The sequence below is a fragment of the Gymnoscopelus microlampas genome, assembly GCF_963454915.1.
Source record: "Gymnoscopelus microlampas genome assembly, chromosome: 8".
Classification (NCBI taxonomy): Eukaryota; Metazoa; Chordata; class Actinopteri; order Myctophiformes; family Myctophidae; genus Gymnoscopelus; species Gymnoscopelus microlampas.
Window position 1 is genome coordinate 25963279 of NC_139945.1, and position 26134 is coordinate 25989412.

Genomic DNA, 26134 nt, shown 5'->3' on the forward strand with positions numbered 1-26134 from the left:
CACAGCATCTGACGATAAACCCACTGCTTCACTCCTCTTCTCTCCTCCTGTCTTCTCTCCTCCTCTCCTCCTCCTCTCCTACTGTGACATCTCCTCTCTTGTCACCCCTCCCCTGTGATATAATACTGCTGTGTCCTTTAACCACATAGCGTCCCATTCTGGGGCAAACATTCTGCGAAAATAGCCGATCTGCAAGCTTACGTGTCAGCTTGCAGATCGGCTATATTCAGTGAATAGATTTGGTGTAGAGGGGCAAAAGGGAAGGGGCAGAGTATAACCCCCTGAAAACCCTATATAATAATAATAATATCTCAAATGCTTATAGCGCTTTTCTAAGTGCCCAAAGACGCTTTACATGGGGGGGAGGAGAAAACATCATATAATATATACCCCGGTCAACAAAGTATCGGGGTTTAAAGTGGTTGCAATCTTTTCTCACGGAAAGCAATTGACTCGCCTAGTAATTCATTTTCACTGAAAGGCGAGCGGGCAGGTGGGGAGGCGCGGGTGCAATCTTGACAGGCGTAGTGACAAGCGGGCACAATCCCATGAAACTGTCGCGTTCGTGCTCACGCACGGCACGCACGCACGCACGCGCGAGCGAGCGCACCTGCCTGCTGCCAGAGTTGAAATGTGTTGAAGGCGCAGCCGCTTGTCTATGCTCATAGGAGGAGCACAGTGCAGCCCCGCATGCAGAACCGTGCCAGTTCACAGGCATGGTGTTGCTGCTCATGTGAGAAAGACCTTTACTCTGTCACCTGCCTCTACATGCACTGTAGCACGCACACACACACGCACACGCACACGCGCGCGCACACACACACACACACACACACACACACACACACACACACACACACACACACACACACACACACACACACACACACGCACACACACACGCACACGCACACGCACACACACACACACACACACTATTTTCCCCCACTACTAGTGTCAAGTCTCCTGCTGTCTTTGCTACCTGATGTCTGTATCAGCTAGCTTAACACTTTTATGCCAATTATTTCCTCCCCACACACATTTGTGTGTTGTCACTCACTGCTGTTGTGTCCTACCGGCTCACCTCCCGGTGAGGAGCCCCCACCAGGAGGACGCAGAGCTCCCGTCTTACTCCTCCCGCCCCAACACTCCCTGCTGACAGGTGCCGCCCCCAGCCCGTAGGAGTACGTGCAGTGACAAATATCACCCTGCCTGTGCCCGCTCGGCTCCCTGATGGAGGGGAAAGGAACTGGTTGGAATAACGTGTTCCTTCCACGTGCTACGTCCAACCGGGGGAAACTCCCCCTTATCGGGTGATAAGAAGCGACCTGCTCGCTCCTCATGCATTGAAGCTTGGGCTCTCCCTAGGCTGGCAGAGGGAGAGTAGCGCCCAAGATTACATAGGCAATTGGCTCTGGGTGAAAAAAATATGGGTGTCCTTGAGCAAGACACATGATCCCTAACTGCTTCCGGTGAGCAGGTTGGTGGTTTCCTCCACCATCTGTGTGTGTTTGTGAATGGATGAAAGTGAAAGACATTATAAAGTGCTTTGGAAAGACTAGAAAGGCGCTATATAGGTGCAGTCCATTTAGCATTCTGTTTGACGTCATTCTCCTCATCCTCTGCCGGTGTGCCGTTTGAGCAGCGTGCCTGTGGGCATGTGAGCGAGGCCAACACCGCTGCCTCAGATGCCGTCTGAGTAGAGTAGTCGGGATGCGAGCACATCGTCAGATCCGGGTTCAGTTTTCAAGGGCATGAAAATGATAAAGTAACCGCTTGTTTGGCGATGGAAGGGATATGCAGAGAGTAGTACTCTGCTCTCTGCTGTCATGTGCATCACAGCAGGAGGGAGGGAGGGAGAGAGAGAGAGAGGAGTTCTCGCTCAGGACAAAATGTCCATGCATTGTGATGGCATTGACAATGAGACAGAGTACATACAGTAATGCATTGTTTATATGCACTATTAGGTTTGTAGAATGAACTGCATGAACGGCATTGCAGTAACATTACATGTTATTCACTAGGTGATTCATTCCAGTATTAACATGTTATTCACTAGGTGATTCATTCCAGTATTAACATGTTATTCACTAGGTGATTCATTCCAGTATTAACATGTTATTCACTAGGTGATTCATTCCAGTATTAACATGTTATTCACTAGGTGATTCATTTCAGTATTAACATGTTATTCACTAGGTGATGGATTCCAGTATTAACATGTTATTCACTAGGTGATGGATTCCAGTATTAACATGTTATTCACTAGGTGATGGATTCCAGTGCACAGTGTTTCACATTGCCTGGAAAGAAAGGAGAAAAGTTTGTGCAGAACAATAGACTCCAGAGAATAATAGACGTGAAGAGAAAAGGAAGTAGAGTGAACTGCATTGGGACTCGGTGTCGGTTGACACCCTAGTACATAACACACAGACAACTTGCACGCACACACACACACACACACACACACACACACACACACACACACACACACACACACACACACACACACACACACACACACACACACACACACACACACACACACACAAAACACACTGTGTCTGGCTGCATAATGTCTGTATCTCTCTCAATATCTCTCTCTCTGTATCTCTCTTTCTATTTTTTTTTCTCTTTCGCTCTCTCTCTTTCTTTCCATTTTTCTGAATGCCTCCCTCTCTGACTGTCTCTCTCTTTCTAGTCGTCTGCATGTCTCTCTCTCGGGGGATTCATAGGCCCTCAGGCTGATCAAAGCATTGAGCTGCTGGTTTTGCTGTGGAGACTAAACCAATTCTCTGAAATGATGAGCGTGTGTGTGTGCGTGTGCGCACGTGTGCGTGTGTGTGTGTGTGCCTGCGTGCGCAGTGTGTGTACCCACCCTCATTATGTAAGCGAGTGTTTTTTAATCAGCGTTATTGTTTGTTTGGCAATACAGTTTTCCTTTGGTTTTATGTAACTGTTATGAGCGACTGAAAAAACAAGAAGAGGGAACTATACCGAGTCTCTGTTTTTTCACTTTTTAATTTATTTTCTGTTCTTGCCGCAGTCGTCTGAGCGGGGGCCTTATGACGCCATCATGGGCCCCATGGATAACAAACTAACACCTCAGGGCTAGGAAGAGCAAGTTCACCCAGACACCACCCCCCCAATACAACAGAAAAACAGAGGAACGCAGACATGGGGCCCTATCTTGCCCCGAAACGTTTTAGGCATTTATTAGTATTTTGAAAATAGCGGATCTACATGATTCGACACGTTGTGAGCTTGTAGATCGGCTTTTTACATTTTTAAATGTTTTTCAAAATAGAAAGACATGCCAAAAAAGTTTAGGCATGAGGCCCTTTTAAAGATAGCTCTAATACGCCCAACACAACAGAGAGAGAGAGAGACCTATTTTAACTGCTAAGACCCCCTGTCAGGCAGAAACCTCTTACCTCCACTTTTCGTATATTAACGCCCTACTTGATCATCCCACAGCGTCACACAAAAGCATCAAAAGACGCAGATCCGCAAGCTTGTAGATCTGCTACTTTTCTCCTGAAAAGTAACAGTTTTGAACATAATATGAGGTTTCCACCCGACCGAGTCCATAATGCATTAGGCCACAGATTTCCCCCATTCCCCCAAATCTACAACACTGTAAAATCCTCAAGTGTTAGATCTAACTCTGAGAGAGGGTACAAAATGGAACCGGATTCCATTTTGTACCCTCTCTCTCAGATTTTACAGACCCGTACAAAGCGCCCATTTGGACCACCTGGCTGGTCCCCGGACCGCACGTTGAGAACCATGTGTGCTGCTCAGTGGAGAGAGAGTGTGAGAGAGAGAGAGAGCGAGAGAGGTGGGGGTGTTTTGGGGGGTGTTTACTCAAATTGAACGCTGCACACACACACACACACACACACACACACACACACACACACACTGATAGAAGACGGGGGTCAGCTGGGTGAATGCAGGCACGCACGTTGGCGCACTGTGATTTAGCAATAACCAGATATTACTGCAGCGAGCACCGAGTTGGATTTTAATGAAAGGCAGACTTTTTCAACTTCTCCGAGGTCTGTATGTGTGTGTGTGCGTGCACGTGTGTGTGTGTGTGTGTGTGTGTGCGTTTGTATGTTTCGTGTTAACTTCTCTTTTATAAACGGCGGGTTTGCTCCGACGGAGACAAAGTGTGAATTCTTGGCGCTCTCCGGGGGAACCAATCAGAACACCGCGTTTTTGATGACCTTCTCTGGGGAGGTTACCTCAGACGAGGGTCCGTTAACTCAGCGAACAAATATGTGGATTGCATGTTACAGTGCAGCAGAAAAAAAACAATGGAACGGACTCATATTCACACAAACGGTACTAGTTTAGTTAAACCTCCTGCTATTGTGTTCCAACGGGGACGTATTCATTCATGGCTTGATAGCTGAAGGTTTTTCCTTTGTGTGGTTGTTTTGTAAAAACGGTGGCGTGTCACACGTACGCCGTATCGTATCTCAACCACGCACAACAGAATCCACTCCACACTTTGTGTACCGTTCACCCACCCTCGGCTTTTTGAGTTGCAAAGAAACCTGACACAGACCACACCACACGGTCAACTGTCAAGAATAGAACATTCAGTAAAAACAAGTGTAGGCTACAAGGTTTTTTTTTTTTACTCTCTTAACCCTTTAAGGCCTAAACATTTTTCTGAAAAACTTACTATATCAGCAGTTTTCATGTCAAGGACCTCCAAAATGATATATATTATTGGCCACGGACCCCCTATCTGAAAATATTTCGTTCCAGCCTCACTATGTAACTCTTTTAACGAATAATATGAAATTGTTAATACAACATAACATACAGTTGGGGTGGTTGTATTTTGCCTCCCTGCTCTTCTATTGAGACATTTACATCATGTCGAAGGTCATGTCTCACGTAGACACAGGATCTGACGCAGATTTTGACCCGGTCAAGATTTGATTTATCCCCTGAGCAAGCAGGCAGGCTCTATTACATACATGGGCAACTGGCGGCCCGGGGGCCACTTGCGGCCCCCCACCCTCACTTAATGCGGCCCCCAGGTTCATATCGGAATACTGATATATTATTATTGATTTCAGCTGTTACAGTTCCAAACATGACCCCATGGCCGAAGAGGAAAGTTACGTAGTGCAGCTTTAACTCTTTGTGTTTTTTTTTTTTTGTTCCTTTGCAGACTTTGGCTTCGGGAACTTCTTCCAGCCTGGAGAGCCCCTGGCCACGTGGTGCGGCAGCCCCCCCTACGCAGCCCCCGAGGTCTTCGAAGGGCAGCAGTACGAGGGTCCGCAGCTGGACATCTGGGTAAGATGAGGGGATTCAGCAACTATTTGCACGGATTAACCCATTCAATCACGGAACACATCTCTGTCATTTTAGATTTCTTTGGCTATTCAAAAATAGCAGATCCACAAGCTTGTAGCGCGGTACAGAGTGCCGCGCTATCAACTTGTATGATCTGCTAATTTGTTTTTTATCATGAAAATGTGTGCAAATCTTTAAAAATATGTTTTAAGGTGAACATTTGTAACTAAAATCTTTGCTTTTGGCGGTCCCTGGAGCAAAATATTTGACAAATGTTCGCTTTAAAAAATGTATATTCCAAGATTTGCAAAAAAAATCATGATTTAAAAAAAAAAAAAGCAGATCTACAAACTCATGAACTCCGTGCCGTTTTTTTTGTTTTGTTTTTACGGACCCCACTGGGAGGGTAGTGTTTAGTTGTGACTGGGAGGGTAGTGATTAGTTGTGACTACTGGGTGGGTAGTGTTTAGTTGTGACTACTGGGTGGGTAGTGTTTAGTTGTGACTACTGGGTGGGTAGTGTTTAGTTGTGACTACTGGGTGGGTAGTGTTTAGTTGTGACTACAGGGAGGGTAGTGTTTAGTTCTTGCTACTGGGTGGGTAGTGTTTAGTTGTGACTACTGGGGGGGTAGTGTTTAGTTGTGACTACTGGGTGGGTAGTGTTTAGTTGTGACTACCGGGAGGGTAGTGTTTAGTAGATGTAACAAAGTCCAACAACATTGTAAACTCAACAGCCTTTGTTCCCATCAAAGGTGCCGACGGCGCGTGGAATATGATTTCCTAACAACGGTTTATAACCTGCTGTATATCATAGTTGTGTGTGCGTGTATGTGCGTGCGCGTGTGTGTGTGTGTGTGTGTGTGCATTTTTGTTGTGTGACACTGAGAGAGTGTGAATTGAATGCTAATCCACCACTTACATCTGCCTCAGTAGTTGATAGATCTGTGACGTAATGATTGTTCACAGCCCTCGCCCTGACCCTGTTGAGTGTGTGTGTGTGTGTGTGTGTGTGTGTGTGTGTGTGTGTGTGTGTGTGTGTGTGTGTGTGTGTGTGTGTGTGTGTGTGTGTGTGTGTGTGTGTGTGTGTGTGTATGTGTGCATGCATGCATGCGTGTTCACTGACGTGTGTGTGTGTGTGTGTGTGTGTGTGTGTGTGTGTGAGTATGTGTGTGATTACGTTTGTGTGGGTGTGTACTTAACGTACATGTGTGTGTCTCTCCCATAGAGCATGGGAGTGGTTCTGTACGTGCTGGTGTGTGGTGCGTTGCCCTTCGACGGTCCCACTCTTCCTGTGCTCCGACAGAGGGTTCTGGAAGGAAGGTTCCGCATCCCCTACTTCATGACCGAAGGTGAGACGCCAACCAACCACCGCACAACCCCCCCCCACTCCCCACTCCCCCTGCCCGCAGTCACTGAATGCGCAAAGACACACAGGAACCCTATCCTAGGGAGAGACTCTGTCTCTCTCTCTCTCTCTCGCTCGCTCGCTCGCTCGCTCGCTCGCTTCTTTCCCCTTTTCAAATACGTGTGACTAGGCCTGTCTCAGTTATTACATAATCGCCTAATCACATTATTTCAGATAATCGCATATTATTTTAATACAATTTCAAAAGAAATTTTAAATAGCAGATCTACAAGTTTTGAGCTTGTAGATCGGCTATATTCACTATTCGTGTGTTTTCTTTTTTTTAAGTATAAAGTAAAAGTTATTAAATAGTGTTAATTACTTGTCATATCTGCCCTGTACACCTTTTGTTTACGTAGGCTAAAGGAATTTTTATTCATAATAATGTTCCAATGTTCAAGGACAGCAACGCAATTAAATCGTTAATGGCAATTATTTAAGCGCCAATAAATCGTCAAGTATAATCGTGACAGCCCTAGGGAGACCTCTCTCTCTCTCACTCTCTCTCTCTCTCTCTCTCTCTCTCTCTCTCTCTCTCTTTCTTTTTTCTCTTCTCTTCCCTTTTCAAATATGTGTGAGGCCGTCCTTCAGAATGTAAGATCAGATGGTATGGAAGGACGAGTCAGGGCTTGTTGCTGTCGGTCAGAAACCTTGTATCTCCATGTTTGAAGTTGTATACGTTTTTTTTTTCCCACGTACAACTAATGCCCTGCTTTTGTCATTCAACCGTTTCACACAAAAGTGGCAAAGAATAGCCGATCTACAATGCGACCCGTCATGAGTGAAGTTATTAAGTGAAAGAGTAGGACGTTTTTAAGTGTGTCTGTGGGGCTTTCCATGCATATTCTTTTCTTAGTTTTTTACATTTCCTGAAAAGTTTACCGTTTTGGACATATGAGGTTTCCACCCGACAGAGACGACATTCATCTGGGAGTGTTCATCACATACCTGTCTGTACAGTCCTTACATCCCCTGTTCCGTGTTTTACCTCCAACACAGTATGAGCCCAATGCTGAGTCCTAGACCACCCATTACTGATTTTTATACCCATATTTAAAAAAATCAATGATAACTAGAAAAAGTGCTCCTCGGAGCACAGGTCTCCGCCAGGTCAGGTAGGTTATTGTCCATATTCCATCCATATTCTGGGGGAAGCATTAGCCTACAAGCCTACAGGCTTGTAGACTTGTAGATCGGCTATTTTTGGCAAAAAAAAATAAAAAATTGTGTGGACGGGAAAAAAGTGGTCCAAGTATTTACTTGTAACTGAAGTCAGTTTCAGTAAGACTACTAGAGGGTTTAAGTGGATAACAACCCCTGTATGGTGTAATAATCTCCAATAATAAGGCATAACAGCCCTGAGAGCAGAGAATGTAGCCCAGTGGAGCAGGTCAGCATTCTGTCCAATGTCCACCCTGCCCCACACTGCTGTCATTGTAGGGGCAAAGGAGTTCACAGTATTAACTACTACCGCAGCGATCACCATTTGAACGCAGAACAATAGGTGTGTGTGTGTGTGTGTGTGTGTGTGTGTGCGTGTGTGCGTGCGTGCGTGTATCACTATACTTGTGAGAGGCAAAAATGTCCCCAGAAGTATAGTAGAATTTGAGAAATGGACATGGTGGTCATGCCAATTTTCCTGGCCCTCAGAGGGTTGAGGATGGGGTTAGGGATTAGGCATTTATAGGTTAGGTTTAGGATTGGAGTTTTCTTTTTTGTTGCCCGATTTATACTCGCCACGCCGGTGACATGCACCGAAAATAGGTGATCTACAAGCTCACAACCTGTTGTGCTGCTGCGTCGGGTTGTGAGCTTGTACATCGCCTATTTTTGGCTTTCTGTTTAGGGTTGAAAATGGCAAAAATAAATACATAAAAATGACGTTGATAAAATCTATGTTGATGTCCTCGCAAGTATAGTAATGCAAACGTGTGTGTGGGTGCATGTATGCAGATGTGTGCAAATTGCAGTGTGAGTCAGTCAGGTTAGCTAACCGTTCCGCTAACAACAGCAGCAGCCCCGCTGTTAGCGGCGCTGCTAGCCGGCTAGCTACCTTGGCAACAGACTAACTCCAGAGCCGCGGTTGCTGTTTATGTAACCTGGGGAAGAGCCAGGCCAAGTGCTTCCAGCTCCTCCTCACTGCTTCTCTGAGGGAGACTCACCACCTCCTCTCTGCCTGTCTGTCTCTCTGCCTGTCTGTCTGTCTGTCTGTGTCTGTCTGTCTGTCTGTCTGTCTGTCTGTCTGTCTGTCTGTCTGTCGGTCTGTCTGTCTGTCTGTCTGTCTGTCTGTCAGTGAGTCTCCCCCTCTGCCCGTCTGTCTACACTAGAGTCAGTAACACTTGCTCCACAGGGGGTTATAGCGCGGGACCTTGAAACGATTAAGATGTTATGGGAATGTGCGTGTGTGTGTGTGTGTGTGTGTGTGTGTGTGTGTGTGTGTGTGGGGGGGGGGGGGGGTTAATGTTAGTCCTTTGGCCTACGGCACACAGACGCTCACCACACACACACACACACACACACACACACACACACACACACACACACACACACACACACACACACACACACACACACACACACACACACACACACACACGGTCCAGCCCCTGTACTGTTCTCTGTGTGAGGAGAACACAGTGTGCCGACGGTCTACACACACTACAGTACATCTCTCCTCTCTGTCTTGTTCCTCTGGCCGGCCCCGCGGTACGGCCTAGTACAGCCTAGTACGGCACGGCACGACACGGCCAACTCACACTGTCTAGACCACTGGTTCCCAAGCACTGGGTCGAGACCCATTTGTGGGTCAAGGACACATTTGTGTCGGTCACGAGTAAATACCCCTTTATTTTTTGTTTCCTACATTTAGTTTTTAATCATTATTTTTTCAAAAGATTTTCCCAAAATTAAATTTTCTTAAGTTAAAAACTAATTCAAACTTTTTTCAAAAGAATTCCATAAAAAGAGAGAAAAATAATCCATGATTTAGAGGGGAAAAAAATGTTTTATTAATTAGTGAAAATAGCAGATCTACAAGCTCACCCCTGCTCAGATCTACAAGGTCTCAACCCTATCTAGACCACTGGTTCTTAAACATTTTCATTTCAAGGACCTCCAAAATGATACATATTTGGCCGCGGACCCCCATCTAAAAATATATATTATGCCAGGGACCTCCAGAAGCAAACGTTTGAGTTATAAATGTTTGCTTCAAAATATATACATTCAAAGAGTTGTTTCCCATGCTCTATAGGTGTGTGGTAGATAGTGTTGTTTCCCATGCTCTATAGGTGTGTGGTAGATAGTGTTGTTTCCCATGCTCTATAGGTGTGTGGTAATAGATAGTGTTGTTTCCCATGCTCTATAGGTTTGTGGTAGATAGTGTTGTTTCCCATGCTCTATAGGTGTGTGGTAGATAGTGTTGTTTCACCATACTCTAGGTTTGTGGTAGGTAGTGTTACAGGACGATACGACTCAGGTTCATGCTGCCCCCAGAACAAACAAATAACTTAATCCCCAGCGAGTCTGTGCCGTACTTTATCCCTTGCTCCATCTATCCCTGCGTGCTGTGCTGTGTTGTTCAACAGTGACTCAGACGTTATGACGTTATTAGGACCTCAGTCTGTTCTCAGTCTGTTTTTCTTTGCCTCTCTATCGCTGTCAAATCTCCCATGTCCCCCTGTAATTCTCACTGACTTTGGATTAGAACGTTGCAGATAACATAATAACGTAAACCTGGGTGTCAGTTCGACCCTGAGCTCACTGACTGACTGCACTCGTAGATTATTAACCCATTAAGACCTGAGACCCATTCTACAAAATGTCTTCTAAATCCTATTTCTGAAAAACGTATAATGCTATAGCAGTGCTCAAACTTTTTCATGTTAAGGACCCCCAAACATTGTATGTATTTGCTCGCCGACCTCCATCTCAAAATATTTGGCATTAGCATGGCACGAAGTGACGCTCGAAGTGATGCGCTATGAGCTTGTATATCTGCTATTTTTGAATAGCCAACCAATGTGATGTGAACTTGTAGATTGGCTATTTTCTGGTATAAGGGAGGCGTGATTTGGGAACGTACGGGACCGGTTGGCAAACCCCGCCCCCCAAGTGGACTGAGGAGATTTTAGACTCCAGGAGCAGCTCTCTTAACCCCCGCATCCCTGTGATAATGATATAGAATATAGATGATATATAGATAATGATTATTCTGGAATTGGTCGCTTTCATTGCTGTTTCCTCAGCAGAAAACCATCCGTTCCTTTTTTTTTATTTCAATGGATTAATTAACAGCCGTCTGCCAGCCTGCAGATGGATGGATCATGGATGCTATATTGATAATTCTCATCACCAAATGCCTAGTCTCAGTAGTCTGTACTGTCATATCTCATGTCTCATATCTCAATATTAAAAAAAGTGTTTAGCACAAATCTGCCAGCTGGTGGCGCTATAATAGGCCAATGTGAAAAGGGTGGCATTTCTTCATCGGCCTAGTGGGAATGTGTTAGGAATATGAAAAATTATACAGATCCGTCTTGATCACATGACTATAGAGATAATCTGTAACAATTTGTGTGATGTTTGGACAAAATCTGTAGGAGTAATATAAAAAATGTGTTTTGCAAAAACGGCCTCCTGGTGGCGCTATAAAAGGCTGATGGGAAAAATGCAGGGTAGAGGTTTTTCCTTGGCCTCTAGGAAGTGTGCATGCAAAGGTTCATGCCAATCGGTCCAGTTATAGGTCAAAACTTGAATCAGCCTGTTTTAGTGCCACCATGAGGACGATTTAACGCTGGTTTCATGATTAGAGGCATTTTGTTTCAAATGGGCCCCTCCTGCAAACTTTGGAAGGCAATCTTAGCCAATCAGGATGGAATAAGAAAATTCTTACAGATCCGTCTTGACCCCCTTGGGGGGGCACACGACTCGGTGTAACTCCACACCAGCGACAGATTGAATGTGTTAAGTTGGATGTTTGAGCGGTTGAGTCATTGTGGTGTAATGGTATGTTCTCTGGCCCCGGACAGACAGACAGACAGACAGTCAGTCAGTCAGTCAGTCAGTCAATCAGTTGGTCCAGCAGTCAGCCCAGCCAGCCAGGCAGGCAGTCTGGGCCAGCTGCATAGCCCAGCTCTCCCTGGTGGCTTGGAGCTTCCAGAAATGTGTGTAGCCTCAACCCTGTTGCTATAAACAAGGCGGCCGACTCAACGACGCAACGGTTACTGGTGTTTGCTTCTGAGCTACAGTTAGTTAGAGACATGGCTGACGAAGGCGACGGGTCAAGGCAGGCCCAGATTGCATTTTGAAATTAAGTTGGACCCCAGTGGGGGTGTCATATTATTGTACCCGAGGGAGATGTCCGTGGCTTGAGCGGGTAGGACTCGTAGGAATACACGCAGGGCCATAACAGTGTTTCTAAAAATAAAGTCTTGGAACACCTGATCACCTGATTTGATGAAAAGCAAATCTGAGAGATCTGATGGTTTATACGACTTTAAACCTGGCATCCCCATTTTGGCATCCCCATTTTGGGCAGGTTATTGGCAAAAGTCTGCCCAGAATTTGCCAAAAAAATCAAAATATTCACGATTTTCAAAACATATCTAAAAAGTGCAGATCTACTCACAACGTGTCGCATTGCAACATGTGGTGAGCTTGTAGATCTGCTATTTCCGCTATTTATTTAGAGTATATAGTTAAATATCTCTATATTCTGTCTCTCCAGTTCTTTAGCAAACAGAAAATACATTTTCAGGTCAGGATACCAAATTTATCCAATCAGGAGCGAGAACTCATACAGGATACAAGATTAACAAGTGATGAAACAAAAACATAAGCAGACAATTTTGGAACTGGAACACTATAAATTTGAAGCTGATAAATGGGTTCTCTCTCTTGACTGGCTGAAATTGAGGTCCCACCTGGAAATGGATTTTCTGTTTATCAAAGAGATAAACAGGAGAGACAGGGAGACCCCTGTTACTGAACAAACACTCTATTGCAATGATTGCTATCAGAATATAAAGCTTGCAATTTGTTACATAACATTTGTGTTAACAACAATAACAATAACAATAAGGAGGTATTCAATTGCATGTTTTCCATTACAGTGGAAATAATACTGTAAGTGTAAACGATGGCAAAAAATGTCCAACAGGTTATCTTATTAATAATCCACAAAGACCCAAGCGTAACCGGAAATTAACTATCAAGGCTAGAGTCAAATGTGCCAAAAATCACCCAGCCTGCGTCCAAGACCTTTAAGACTTTAACCGGAGCAGCGGGGTGCGAGGGTGAGAACGCAGTCTGGTAGGAAGGAATGCCGTGGAGACGGTACACAGACAGGCCAATGTGGCACAGCCGGAGCACCGTAATCCTGTTAGGAACCCAGCTGTGTGTCTGACGTCAAACGCATCTCCTCTCTAACTAGAGGTGAGGAGCTCTCATTAGGAGGGGGAAGAGAGAGCACAGGGGAGGTTCATCTGGGCTGACACATTCATTAAGGGACCCATGCCGGCATCCAAAGCACGTCATTGTCTAGTCACAGCTTCCGCATTATAGTAAGTAGCCTCGGGAACCCATGGAGTCATGTGGCCCCATAGGTCAGGATAGGAGCCCATCTCCTGTTTGCTTGGTGTGAGGCAGCTTGGTGTGATGCTAGTACTATGTCACAGGGACCCCCTGGACCCCCAATCCAACTCTCGATGCTGAGTGTCATTGGGTAAAAACAAGGAATGACACCGTCATAATATACCAGCTTGTGGCGAGCTAAAAAAACCTTGAAAAGTGCTGTCATGACTCTTGCATCTTACATACATACACCAAAATATATACTGTGTATTAAACTCAAGAGTTAAATTAAGGTGCCTTTCACATCTATAGCTCACTAGTGGATGTATTCATTTACTCTTACAGGCACAAACAATCCAACATCTACATGTAACTGTAAACCTAGGTAAACAAAAATAACTACTACTAAACGTCTACTAGGCTTCTAATAAAAACTGCAGTTTTAAATAACATATTCAACTTGTTTGAACACTGTTTCAGAGACTAAGCAAATTTCATTCTTATTAATTTATACATTTTTATGTAATCCTGACCTGAGCGCCAATCATTGCGGCCGCAGAGTTTCTTATGATCTAATCATTTAACTAGGCTATTGTATCAGACGGCAATGTCGTCAGATGGGGGAGGGATACTGTGTGTGGGTGTGTGTGTGTGTGTGTGTGTGTGTGCGTGTTAATTTATAAACGTGGAACACCCTGTTATCCGCAGTTAACCGCAGCCAGCATGACATAAAATGTATACACATAGCGTGGAGTGTGTGTGTGTGTGTGTGTGTGTGTGTGTGTGTGTGTGTGTGTGTGTGTGTGTGTGTGTGTGTGTGTGTGTGTGTGTGTGTGTGTGTGTGTGTGTGTGTGTGTGTGTGCGTGCGCGCGCTTGTTGGTTGTGTTGGTCTGCTATCATCCTTATGTTATTACACATACTGATTAACACGTTTAAACGGCTCATATAATCATAAAGTTTAACATCTAACTCACATTTTATTCTTATCAGCAGACACTACATCGGACATCTAAGTCAGTGGTTCTCAAATTGTGGTACAGGGACCCCCAGGGGTCCTTGAGGAGGTATCAGGGGTCCCCAGCAAAATGACATGTTTCATCAATCAAATAAAACATGTTAATTGAACCAACACATTTCCCTCTTTATGTAGCGCCGGCAGTTGTGATGCCATAGCCTGAGAGGACATTCGGGTGAACGTGTTGTGCAGTCACTCAAGTCAGTGACAACGCTCTTACGCCCGTTCAGAGTATGGGAAGGCATTGCTTACTCCACATTGGCTTAAAGGACGGACAATGAGGAGAATGTGATGACAAAGTCCATATAGCGCAGCAACCAAGCCCCCAGAACCCAGAGTTTGCATTGAAGCGCAATGGACATGCTGGCCATTCATAGGTACTGCAGTTTAAAACGGATGGGGCCACTGTACGAGCGAAAACGGTTTCGACTAATGGGCTCGACTCACGAGCTTGCGCACGGGGTTGCGCACCTCTGTGACGCAAAACGTGCACGTGTGACGTGCAGAAGCCCCAAATAGGCCTCGCCCATCACATTTCCAACCTGGAAGAAGGGGTGATTTTGGCCAATGCGCTGTGTGAGCAACTCAATGCAAGTGGATGGGAGGGGATATCCGGTGCCCTCTCTATTATTTTTTACTCTATGGCAGCAACAAGCTGGTAATTAGTGTGGTTCAACCAGACTTTAGTAATCTTCCGACGATAAACTTTATTTTGGCGCGCTACTCCTCCCACAGTTTTTACCAGGTGCTCGAAGAGCGCCTGAGTCTAAGAATCGTCAGAGCAGAGGTCGACATATTACAGATTTGCATTAGACATATTTTCGACACATTTGCGTCATTGGCTGTCCTGGCTGTCCTTCACTCCTTGAAGCCAATGGCCACACGAATGGGGAGACGGCCCGCCCCCCACAGTAACAGCCCTCCGCTCTCCGCTCCCCTCATTCACACTGCAACAGTTGCAGAGCAGACAGTGCAAGTTGTACTGCAGCCTCAGGCTAACACAGTTAGCCTAAATGCTAGCGTGCTTCATTAGACCTAGTTTGGCTATTAAGTTATTATTTGGCCATGTTCACACTGACTTCAATCTTCGCTATTGTTGGGAAGACCTGTGTGGTGTCTAAAAATGTTGCCACCACTTATATAAAAAACATTATTAGCGTTTCGCGTCGCAAATTATGTTGCCAGGTTTGGCGAGAGAAATAAGCATTCCGAAAAACAAGTAATCAGGTCTATGAAAACAAACACACACACACACACACACACACACACACACACACACACACACACACACACAGCACCTGGTAGAATATGACTTCAAGTCATTTTCTTTCTTGTTTCCCACACTCGTGCCATATGTCAAATTGGCCGGCTTCACCGGGAATCGTGTGCATCCATTTTGCTAAGGGATACGTTCTATAGTTGAATTGATATTGATTTATTAGTGCATTAAATGTCTCCATCGACTTGAATGGGAAAATGAAAAAACTCTTTTTCTCAGAAACCGTAAGGGCTGGAGTTACAACACTTAGAGGGGAAGTTCATAATTTAGTGCGAAATTATTAAAAAAATAATTTCAACTGTCGGCCTCATGGTGGCGCTATAACAGCCCACTTTACGTTTCGGCCTATAACTCTTGGCGTCGGCGCAACCACACTTTGCAATTTCCCAGAATTGGGAATATTCAAGTTCTTTTTTGTAATCTTTGGCATGACTCGGCCACATCATGGCCACTGAGCTGGTTCCACAATAAATTGTGGCTTGACAGTGTTTTTGCTGTTTACTGCAGCTTTCACTGCTGAACACTGCATTGTGATTTGTTTACAAACTGCACACATACTGTAGTAGCTCATATCTATAGCTAAAGATTGGACAGGGAGGCCAATCCATCATTACACTGCCCTTTAATAGCTCTATATTATAAACTATATAGATTGTTTGTTCTGTAAAAGAGGTCTCCCTTTCTCGTCAGCACTTTAGTAAACTAAACATAAATGCATCCTTGGCCCGGGATACAAATTTTAACAAATCAGGAGAGCGAATCCAATACAGGATAAACAAGTGAAATTGGAAGTGATTACACAAAAAAATTAAGCAGACACAATTGAAAGAAAAAAAACTATAAAATTGGTACTGAACAAACACTCTAATAGCAATGATAACTATCAGAATATATTGTGTTTCGTCTCTGTCGATTGGAAACCTCATACTGTATGTTCAGAACTGTTACTTTTCAGGATTCAAATTCAAAAGTAGCAGATCTACAAGCTCAAAATGCGTTGCTTCATGCCGCGTTTCAAGCTTGTGGATCTGCTACTTTTTATTCTTTTGTGTGACGCTGTAGTATGATCAACTAGGGCGTTAATTGACGAAAAAACACACAAAAAGTGCAAATATGGAGATAAGAAATACCACTTACCCTACATTTAAGCTCAGCTCACCCCCTTCTGTTTCATGAGTGTTCGTATCTAAATTAAAGGTCAAATCTTGTCTTAACCCAGTAGTTTCTCTCTGCCTATACCTTACGCCCCCCCCCCCCCCCCCCATCCAGACTGTGAACACCTGATCCGCAAGATGTTGGTTCTGGACCCGTCCAAGCGTCTGTCCGTGGCCCAGATCAAGGAACACAAGTGGATGGTAATGGACGTGCCGGTGCAGAGGCACCTGATGTACCAGCAGGTCCTGCCCGCCGAGGGTGGGCCGGTGCTGGGAGAGTACAGCGAGCAGGTCCTCCGTCTGATGCACAGCCTGGGCATCGACCAGCACAAGACTGTAGAGGTAAGTTATCTTATGCCTGATTTCTGATCCGTTGTATGCAAAGACTGTAAAAAAAAAATGGACGGAGGGGACCGGTGACGCCACCCCTTGGTTTTGAAGCCACTTTTTCGGCGAATTCAAATCCGCCATCTTGGAACTTCCGGTCCTGAAAAGCAACCGGAAACCGGCGCGTTGTAGAGCTTGTAGATTGTCTATTTTCGTCACGCGTCACCATTGTACAACTCGGTATAAATCAAGCTACATACGCTTAAGGGTTTGACACAAGAGCTTTGATTCAGTATACACAGGGAGATGGTTTGGTATGCTGCAGATTTGCTTTATAACTATATACTGTAATTAAGTTATACTTAATAGTCCACTGCTATATGAATGATATAGATCATCATTATATCAATGCTAAGCCAAATTTGGTGTCTGTGTCTAAAGTTACCAGTGGTGTAAAGTAACCAAGTACATTTACTTCAAGTACTGTACTTAAATACAATTCTGAGGTACTTTTACTTTACTGGAGTATTTCCAATTGTCTATACTTTTACTTCTACTCCACTACAGCTCAGAGGCAAATATTGTACTTTTACTCCACCATTATGTGAAAACTTTAGTTACTTTGCAGATATAAATGATTACATTATAAAACATACATTAACCACTTTAGCCCCATTTCATACCTTGGTTATTTGAAAATAGCCGCTCTACAAGCACACAACTTGTAGATCGTGAGCTTTTACTTGTAACAGAGTACTTCTACATTGATACTTTTACTTAAGTAAAACATTTGAGTACTTTTTCCACCACTGAAAGTTACTCGCTGTTTCACCGAAGTTTTTGTGTGTAAGTAAGGGGGTCGTTGATACTGTAAATCAGCAGCGCACTGCTGGCCGCTATCCGCCTGCTTGGTAACCACCGTATAGCCCACTACTAATCCTATTTTGTGCTTTTTTTTATGTCTCTTTATTTGGCGGAGGCGCGGCCAAAATAGACGTCATCCAAAATCACGCAAAACCCATTTTATGTATGTTTTGCCATGCTTTGTCTGTTCCACTTTGATATGAAACAGCCTCAAGCTGAAAAAACAACATTGCCACTGTCAGGCAGAAACCTCTTATCTCTATTCTAACTTTTTGAGTTTTTTTGTGAATGAACCAACGCCCTGCTTGATCACACTACAGCGTCAGAAGTAGCAGATCTGCAAGCGTTTCGAACTTGTGAATCTGCTACTTTTACTATTTTTGAATTTGAATCCTGAAAAGTGACAGTTTTGGACATATGAGGTTTCCACCCGACAGACGATAATACTAAATGTTTCTATGAAATTCTAAGCCACATGTGGCAGTGGTTAAATGATTGTATCCAACAAAACTGTCAAGCGTGAATGTTGAAGATTTACATTTTGTATAAAACCCGCTCTTTTTAAAATGTTTTGGAAACATATGTTCCTGTTCTTTCAGGCTCATGAGTTCATCGGTTTCAACCATTCTTTTTTTTTGTTGCATATTTGCTCAGCAATTTAGACCTATTGTTGAAGAATCAGTCAGGCTATCTACGCCTAGCGTGTGTGTGTGTGTGTGTGTTCTTTTTTTATGAACAGATCAGATACACTCGACGGGGAATAGAAACCGACAATGAACCCATAATAACACAAGTATTGTCTAAGCTTGCAGAAATTATTTTCACAGAAATTGTTATTATTTGTTAGCTGCTGTAGACTGGGCCTGCATGAGCTGTGTGTGTGTACAGTATGTGCATGTGTGTGTGTGTGTGTGTAATGGAATATAAATGACTACAGTGTAAGTGCATCAGAAACAAAAGTGTTGCAACATCATTTTGTCGATAGCTAAGCTGTTATTTGCAAACGTTGTTTGGGGGGCTGAAATGTCGGTGTATTATTGTGGAACTGAATTATTGTACAATTGAAATGCCTTAAGGAATGGAAAAAAGCGTCTGATATCGGCTTCTAGTAGAGCAAAGCTTGGAGTGTTGACAAAGAAACTAAATTAAATAAACGCACTCCATGTTCGTCCGCTTATCCGGAGTCGGATCGCGAAGGCAGCAGTTTCCTGCAGAGAATCCCAGACTTCCACCCTTTCCCTGGCCACGTTAGCCAGCTCTGACGGGGGGGATCCTGAGGCGTTTCTAGGCCAGCGTGGAGATAGAATAATCACCCCACCTGGTCCTCGGTCTGCCCTGTGGTCTCCTCCCAGCTGGATGTGGAAAACCTCCCCGGGGAGGCGACCAGGAGGCATCCTTTCTATAGATGCCCCAACTACTTACTGGCTCCTTCCTATGTGAAGGATAAAAAGAACCTCCTCTACTGGCTCCTTCCTATGTGAAGGAGAAACAGAACCTCCTCTACTGGCTCCTTCCTATGTGAAGGAGAAGGGGGCCGCTAATATTCACTTAGCTTAACTTAGCGTAGATTGTATAGGGCCCATACAACCCAACATCAGCGTCCGTAGGCAATGTTTTACCTTCTGCTTTTAGTTGCAGCATTAGTTTTTTTTTTTTATTGAATACTTTATTAACATTTAGCAAAAAGTACAGAGTTACAGTTATACAATAATGCTAAAAGGATAACACAACAAGCCCTGAGGGCTTGTTTCCATTGTGGTCCTGTGTATTCAATTCATCAAGACACATAAAGTCATACAATACTATACAAGAAATCATCAATACTAGGACCAATAATAAAAGTAGTTTTACAGAAAAACAGGGGGGGGGGGGGGGTTCATTTCTTTTGGCAAGCTAGAATCCACATTTTGGTGGCATAATAGTAGAATGAATCCATCCCCATGTTTGTGCTGAATCTGGGGGGGGGGGGGGGGGTTACCTGCAGTAACCTTGCTTTTCATGGCCCTCTCTCTCTCTCTCTCCATCCATCCCTCCTGCAGTCTCTCCAGAACAAGAGTTACAACCACTTTGCTGCTATCTACTACCTGCTGGTGGAGAGGCTGAAGGCCCATCGCTGCAGCTTCCCAGTGGAGCAGAGGCTGGACCCCCGCCAGCGGAGGCCCAGCACCATCGCTGAGCAGACCGTCGCTAAGGTACAGTACACAGTACATAAACCCACCGGCAGTGTGGGGTACAGTAACTTGGTTTAGTTTGGTTTATTTCGAACATCTTCAACGGTATCTATAACATCACACACAGCAACGTAATGAAACTGTGACATAGTTTAAGGCAGGGTTCTTCAACAGGGGGTCCGGGACCCCTAGGGGGTCCTCAGAGTTACTACAGGGGGACCAGCAAATCTTTGTGTGATATGATTTTTTTTGTTTTTACATTAACCATCTGAACCCTACAGTCGCATCCCTTTTCTGAGGAGAACTTTGGCAAAAAATTGCAGATCTACAAGCTCACAACACCTCGCGCTGCGAGGTGTTGTGAGCTTGTAGATTTGTTGGGCAAAGAAGTGTGGTGTAGAGGGAAAAAATAAAAGTTTAATCTGAAACACAATTCATACAACATAGAGGGGGGGTCCCTGCTTCATCTCTCTCTCAGCTAGGGGGTCCTTGACCTGAAAAACGTTGAAGACCCCTGGTTTAAGGTGATCGGAGGAATCAGGAAAAGAAGGAAAAGGAATAGGCTTTTGAAACAGACAAAGCATAGCATAGCTTTTGAAACATATCAAGCTGATATATTGCACTTTTACCTTAGCGCTAGGTATACTCTTAGTTGCTTGTTTTAGAAGAGAATGCACTTAAGACTTCTGGTGATTTAGTAGTTTTCTTGCCTACCTATGTTGAATGCACTTACTGTAAGTCGCTTTGGATAAAAGCGTCTGCTAAATGACTGACAGACAAAGCATAGCAAAACATACATAAAATGGGTTTTGCGTGATTTTGTATGACATCTATTTTGTCCGCACCTCTGCCAAATAAAGAGACATTAAAAAAAGCACATAGGCACAATTGAAGGAGACAACAGCTTTTGTACAAATAAAGGGAATTTATTAACTGAAGGAAGAATGATGTTTACAGAAAATGAATTAAATGGAATGTAACAAACTTTAAAATGACGTACGTTTCATTTTGTTGGCAAAAACAAGCCAAATAACCTAAAAGTTTCAGTGCATAACATTTTATTGTATTTTTTCTAAGTAACGTAAAAAGTTATTGTGAAAAGAGGACATTCTGCATAATGAGTATTACTTTTGGTACTTTGTTTTTAGTATATTGATGCCAATATGTTTGAACTTCTAGAATGCGGCACTTTCACTTATAACAAGAGTATTTCAACATCTGTGGTATTGCTGCTTTTACTTAAGTAAAAAAAAAAGTACTTCTTCCTCCACGGCCCTCTGAGGGCGAAGGTGTTTGAGGGAGCGTTAAATGTTTGATGATCAAAGTGCCGTCATTCACACCTGCACTCTCAAACAAACTGGAGCGGTTTCATCACCTCCTTTCTGTTCTGCCTCACCCTTGATCATAATGCATCTCTTCTTATCTCATCTTATTCATTCATTATCTGACCCTATTTTTCTACTCACTCACTCTCTCTTTCTCTCTCTCTCTCTTCTCTCTCTCTCTCACTCACTCACTCACTCACTCACTCACACTCTCTCTCTTTTTCTCTCTCTCTTTTTCTCTCTCGCTCTCTCTCGCTCTCTCTCTCTTTCTCTCTCTCACTCACTCACCGTTACTCTCACTCACTCACTCATACTCTCTCTCTCTCTCTCTCTCTCTCTCTCTGTCTGTCTGTCTGTCTGTCTGTCTGTCTGTCTGTCTGTCTGTCTGTCTCTCTCTCTCTCTCTCCCCCCTCTCTGTCTCTCTCTCTCTCTCTCTGTGTGTGTCTCTGTCTCTCTCTCACTGTGTGTCTCTCTCTCGCTGTGTCTCTCTCTCTCTCTCTCTCTCTCTCTCTCTCTCTCTCTCTCTCTCTCTCTCTCTCTCTCTCTCTCTCTCTCTCTCTCTCTCTCTCTCTCTCTCTCTCTCTCTCTCTCTCTCTGTCACATATTTCACCAAACATCTTTTTTTCAGGCCAACAAACTAACTTCCGTCAAACTCATCACAGTACATTTCTAAGAAGTGATTGCCAATATGTTTTATGATTGTGAAGTCTTGCCCGTCCGTCAGACGAGTCATATATCTGGTCCCTCTCCTCCTCCTCCAGGCCACCAGTGGATCAGGCCAGGTGGGCTTGCTCCCACAGGGCATGCGTCTCCTGCGTTCTCCTGCTCTGCCCCAGGCCTCCTCTGATGCCTTCACCTTCACACAGGACCACAGCTTTATGGAAGACGTTGGCACGCCCAAAGTAGGTTCTCTCTGTGTGTGTGTGTGTGTGTGTGTGTGTTTGTGTGTGTGTGTGTGTGTGTGTGTGTGTGTGTGTGTGTGTGTGTGTGTGTGTGTGTGTGTGTGTGTGTGTGTGTGTGTGTGTGTGTGTGTGTGTGTGTGTGTCTTTTCGTAACCCAGCCCTTAACTCTTTAAGAGGCAGCAATTAGTCAGTTAGACGCGCTGTGATTGGCCAGTGGTCAACGCGCTGTGACTGGCCAGTGGTCAACGCGCTGTGATTGGCCAGTAGTCACTTTGAATGGCAGCGTGCCTCCTCTAACATGGCGGCCGCGATACAGGTCGCTCCAACGAACTGCAGAGGCCAATGAGGTATCTAGGTTTCTACATCTATGGTTTCCGGGTTATTATTTTAAGATTAGAGCAGTTAAAGTGGTCAAACTAGCATTATGCTCTGAAGCATCTTCCATAAAACAGTGTGTGTGTGTGTGTGTGTGTGTGTGTGTGTGTGTGTGTGTGTGTGTGTGTGTGTGTGTGTGTGTGTGTGTGTGTGTGTGTGTGTGTGTGTGTGTGTGTGTGTGTGTGTGTGTGTGTGTGTGTGTGTGTGTGTGTGCTAGTTTATAAACGTGGAACACTTGGAATGTTGGCTGTTATCTGCCGTTAACCGCAGCATGACATAAAATGTATACACATAGCGTGCAGCACGTCACAAGAATGACCTACAGGATGGTGTTGTTACTTATGGGCCGGCGTTGGACCGTACCCACTGTATACACACCTGGATCTCCACTGTTTGTTTACTAGTTTACTAAAACGTCCCGCCGTACGTTTTCCTACTAATGTCGTCGGGCAGAAACCTCCTATCTCCATATTCTAACTTTTCGTGTTTTTTTTTTCGTAAATTAACGCCCTACTTGATCATACTACAGAGCAGTGGTGTAAAGTAACTAAGTACATTTACTCAAGTACTGTACAATTTTGAGGTACTTTTACTTTGTAGATTTAGATTTGTATTATAAAACATACATTAACCACTTCAGCCCAATACCCATTTCGGCCATTTGAAAATAGCAGATCTACAAGCTCACAATGCGTCGCGATGCGACGCATTGTGAGCTTGTAGATCTGCTATTTTCAAAAGATTTTAATACATTTTATACATTTTAAAACTTGTCATATGGGACATTCTGCATAATGAGTACTTTCTACTTTGGTACTTTAAGTACATTTTGATACCAATACTTTTGTACTTTTAATCCCGGACTTTTACTTGTAACAGAGTATTTCTACATTGCAGTATTGATATTTTACCAAAGTAAAAAATGTGAGTACTTTTTCCACCACTGTTACAGAGTCACACAAAAGTGTTTTGGACATATGAGGTTTTTCCACCTGACAGAGACTACAGTATATAATGCAGACAAAGGTTTTGACAGTGGAACAGCTTTGCAGACAGAGCTGTCATAATTATGTTGTTATCGTCGTCTTTAGGGTTTTCAAGTGTTTCCATTTCTACACTGACAGAGCACTCTGTCTGCCATCATGTTTACACCAGCCACTGGACTCTACTAGGACAATAGGATAGCTACTATCCATTCTGAGCAATTATTCTATTGACTACTGTTTCAATAGAAACCATTAAGTCTGGGAACGCGGAATTTTAAGATTTCTTTGGCTATTCAAAAATAGCGATCTACAAGCTAAAAGCTCATAACGCGTCGCATCGCGACGCTTTGTGAGCTGTAGATAGTCTTTTTTCAAATAATTGTAGTGGAGTAAAAGTAAAAAAAAATGCCTCTGAGATGTAGTGGAGTAGAAGTAAAAGTATTGCAAATTGAAAATACTCCATTAAAGTAAAAGTACCTCAAAATTGTACTCAAGTACAGTACTTGAGTAAATGTACTTAGTTACTTTGCACCACTGATGAGGTTGCACCTCCAAAGCTGGAGTTCAGCAGCCCTGGTGAATGATGTGATCTCAGTTATTCAAGCTCTCTGGCGCTTCTCAGAATGGCCAACTTCTGTCAATGATTTCTTTATTAGGTCATAACTTCCACCACGCTTACCAGAAACAAAAGCACCTGGCAGGGATGACTTTATGATAAGCTTGCTCTGTGTGTGTGTGTGTGTGTGTGTGTGTGTGCGTGTGCGTGTGCGTGTGCGTGTGCGTGTGCGTGTGCGTGTGCGCGTGTGCGTGTGCGTGTGCGTGTGCATGTGCGTGCGTCTCTGTCCTTGGTTACACGCCAGCGTTCGGCACTAAAAATCTGCTTCAGGGCTAACAATAAAAAAAAAGGCAAAAAAAAAGATTTGACATTCATAAAATCGCCATCCTCAGATGTCGATTTGTTGTCCTCACAAGTATGGTAATACAAACGTGTGTGTGTGTGTGTGTGTGTGTGTGTGTGTGTGTGTGTGTGTGTGTGTGTGTGTGTGTGTGTGTGTGTGTGTGTGTGTGAACCTGCCACGGAGCAGCTGCCTTGTTCTCTCTTATGTAAGCACTCACATCAGAGGACAGCTGCTTATTCTCTCTCTCTCACTCACTCACACACACACACACACACTCACACACACACACACACACACACACACACACACACACACACATGGTTACTGTAGTCGGCTCTCTTTTTCATCAGTGTCTGTCTGTGCCAACAGTGACCTTTTTCTTCTTTCCTATTGGCTGGACAGACTGTTCTGTCCCCCTCTCCCCCCTCCCTCCTCCTCCTCCCCCTGCAAGGCTACACACTACATACTGTACATTCATACACACACACACACACACACACACACACACACACACACACACACACACACACACACACACACACACACACACACACACACACACACACACACACACACACACACACACACACACACACACACTGTCTACTGTTTCATTCGTCAGGAAGATGATGTTGTTCGCTCTGTTCCAAAACTACTGATGCACCATTATTGACATGTTGTCCCCTATCCCAACATGAACGGCTTGAATGTTCCAACTTGTTTACCCTTTTGAAAGCTTCTCCAGAAAACCCTGAATCTGAAGCCTTGGTCGTCACAAAAGGCTTTTTTCAGGTGCCACCTTCAACATAAATATATAAAATAAAATATTGTCTTAAACCGATATGTTATTTTGATATCGGTTATATTGCATTTTAAGGGAAGCGTCGGCCGTTACCGATATGATGACCCAGACTGGTTAATCGTGCATCCTACGTTTAAGCCTGAGAACTTAATTGCGTGCGGGTGTCACACACAAAACAATTACAGAACTCCAAGCTCACAACACGTCGCAGTGTGAGCTTGTAAATCAGCTATTTTCGGTGCGAGACACCCTCATGCAACTAAGTCTAAATCAGACTTTCACCTGTAACAGAGTACCTCTACATTGCAGTATTGATACTTTTACTTAAGTAAAATGAGTACTTTTTCCACCACTGATAAGAACTGTGTTTCAGAAATAAACATATCAGCCGGGCGATTTTATTCATATGGATATGAAGCATCGACTGACTGTGAAAAGTACACATTTATCCAAAGGCTATAAGAATGATCTTGTTTTTCTCCAAACACAGACGCTATCAAATGTAACTGGATATCATAAACGACACAGAGTCACATACAGTACCTGAGGAATTCGCCGGCTGGTTTTGTTTATTTTTGGAACACAGTTCTTATGACGCAAATCTAAGATTTGCCTGTGGAACTTTCAAGAGAAAGAACACCGCTGCTGTGACCTAGAGGCAGAGGGAGTGACGTCAGGACCGTGGTCCTCTATAAGCCTGCAGATGCACTGGGTGTATATATAAATAATGCCTCATTTC

General features: G+C 44.1%; 1 protein-coding gene across 1 annotated transcript in view; it reads left to right on the forward strand.

Moving 5' to 3' along the window:
* Window positions 1-26134, forward strand: part of sik2b (salt-inducible kinase 2b) — a 114962-nt gene that overhangs the window by 63421 nt on the left and 25407 nt on the right. The window contains 5 exon segments of the mRNA XM_084065360.1: window positions 5195-5319; window positions 6544-6667; window positions 16860-17086; window positions 19975-20127; window positions 22193-22333. Coding sequence (XP_083921486.1) covers window positions 5195-5319; window positions 6544-6667; window positions 16860-17086; window positions 19975-20127; window positions 22193-22333 — 770 coding nt within the window.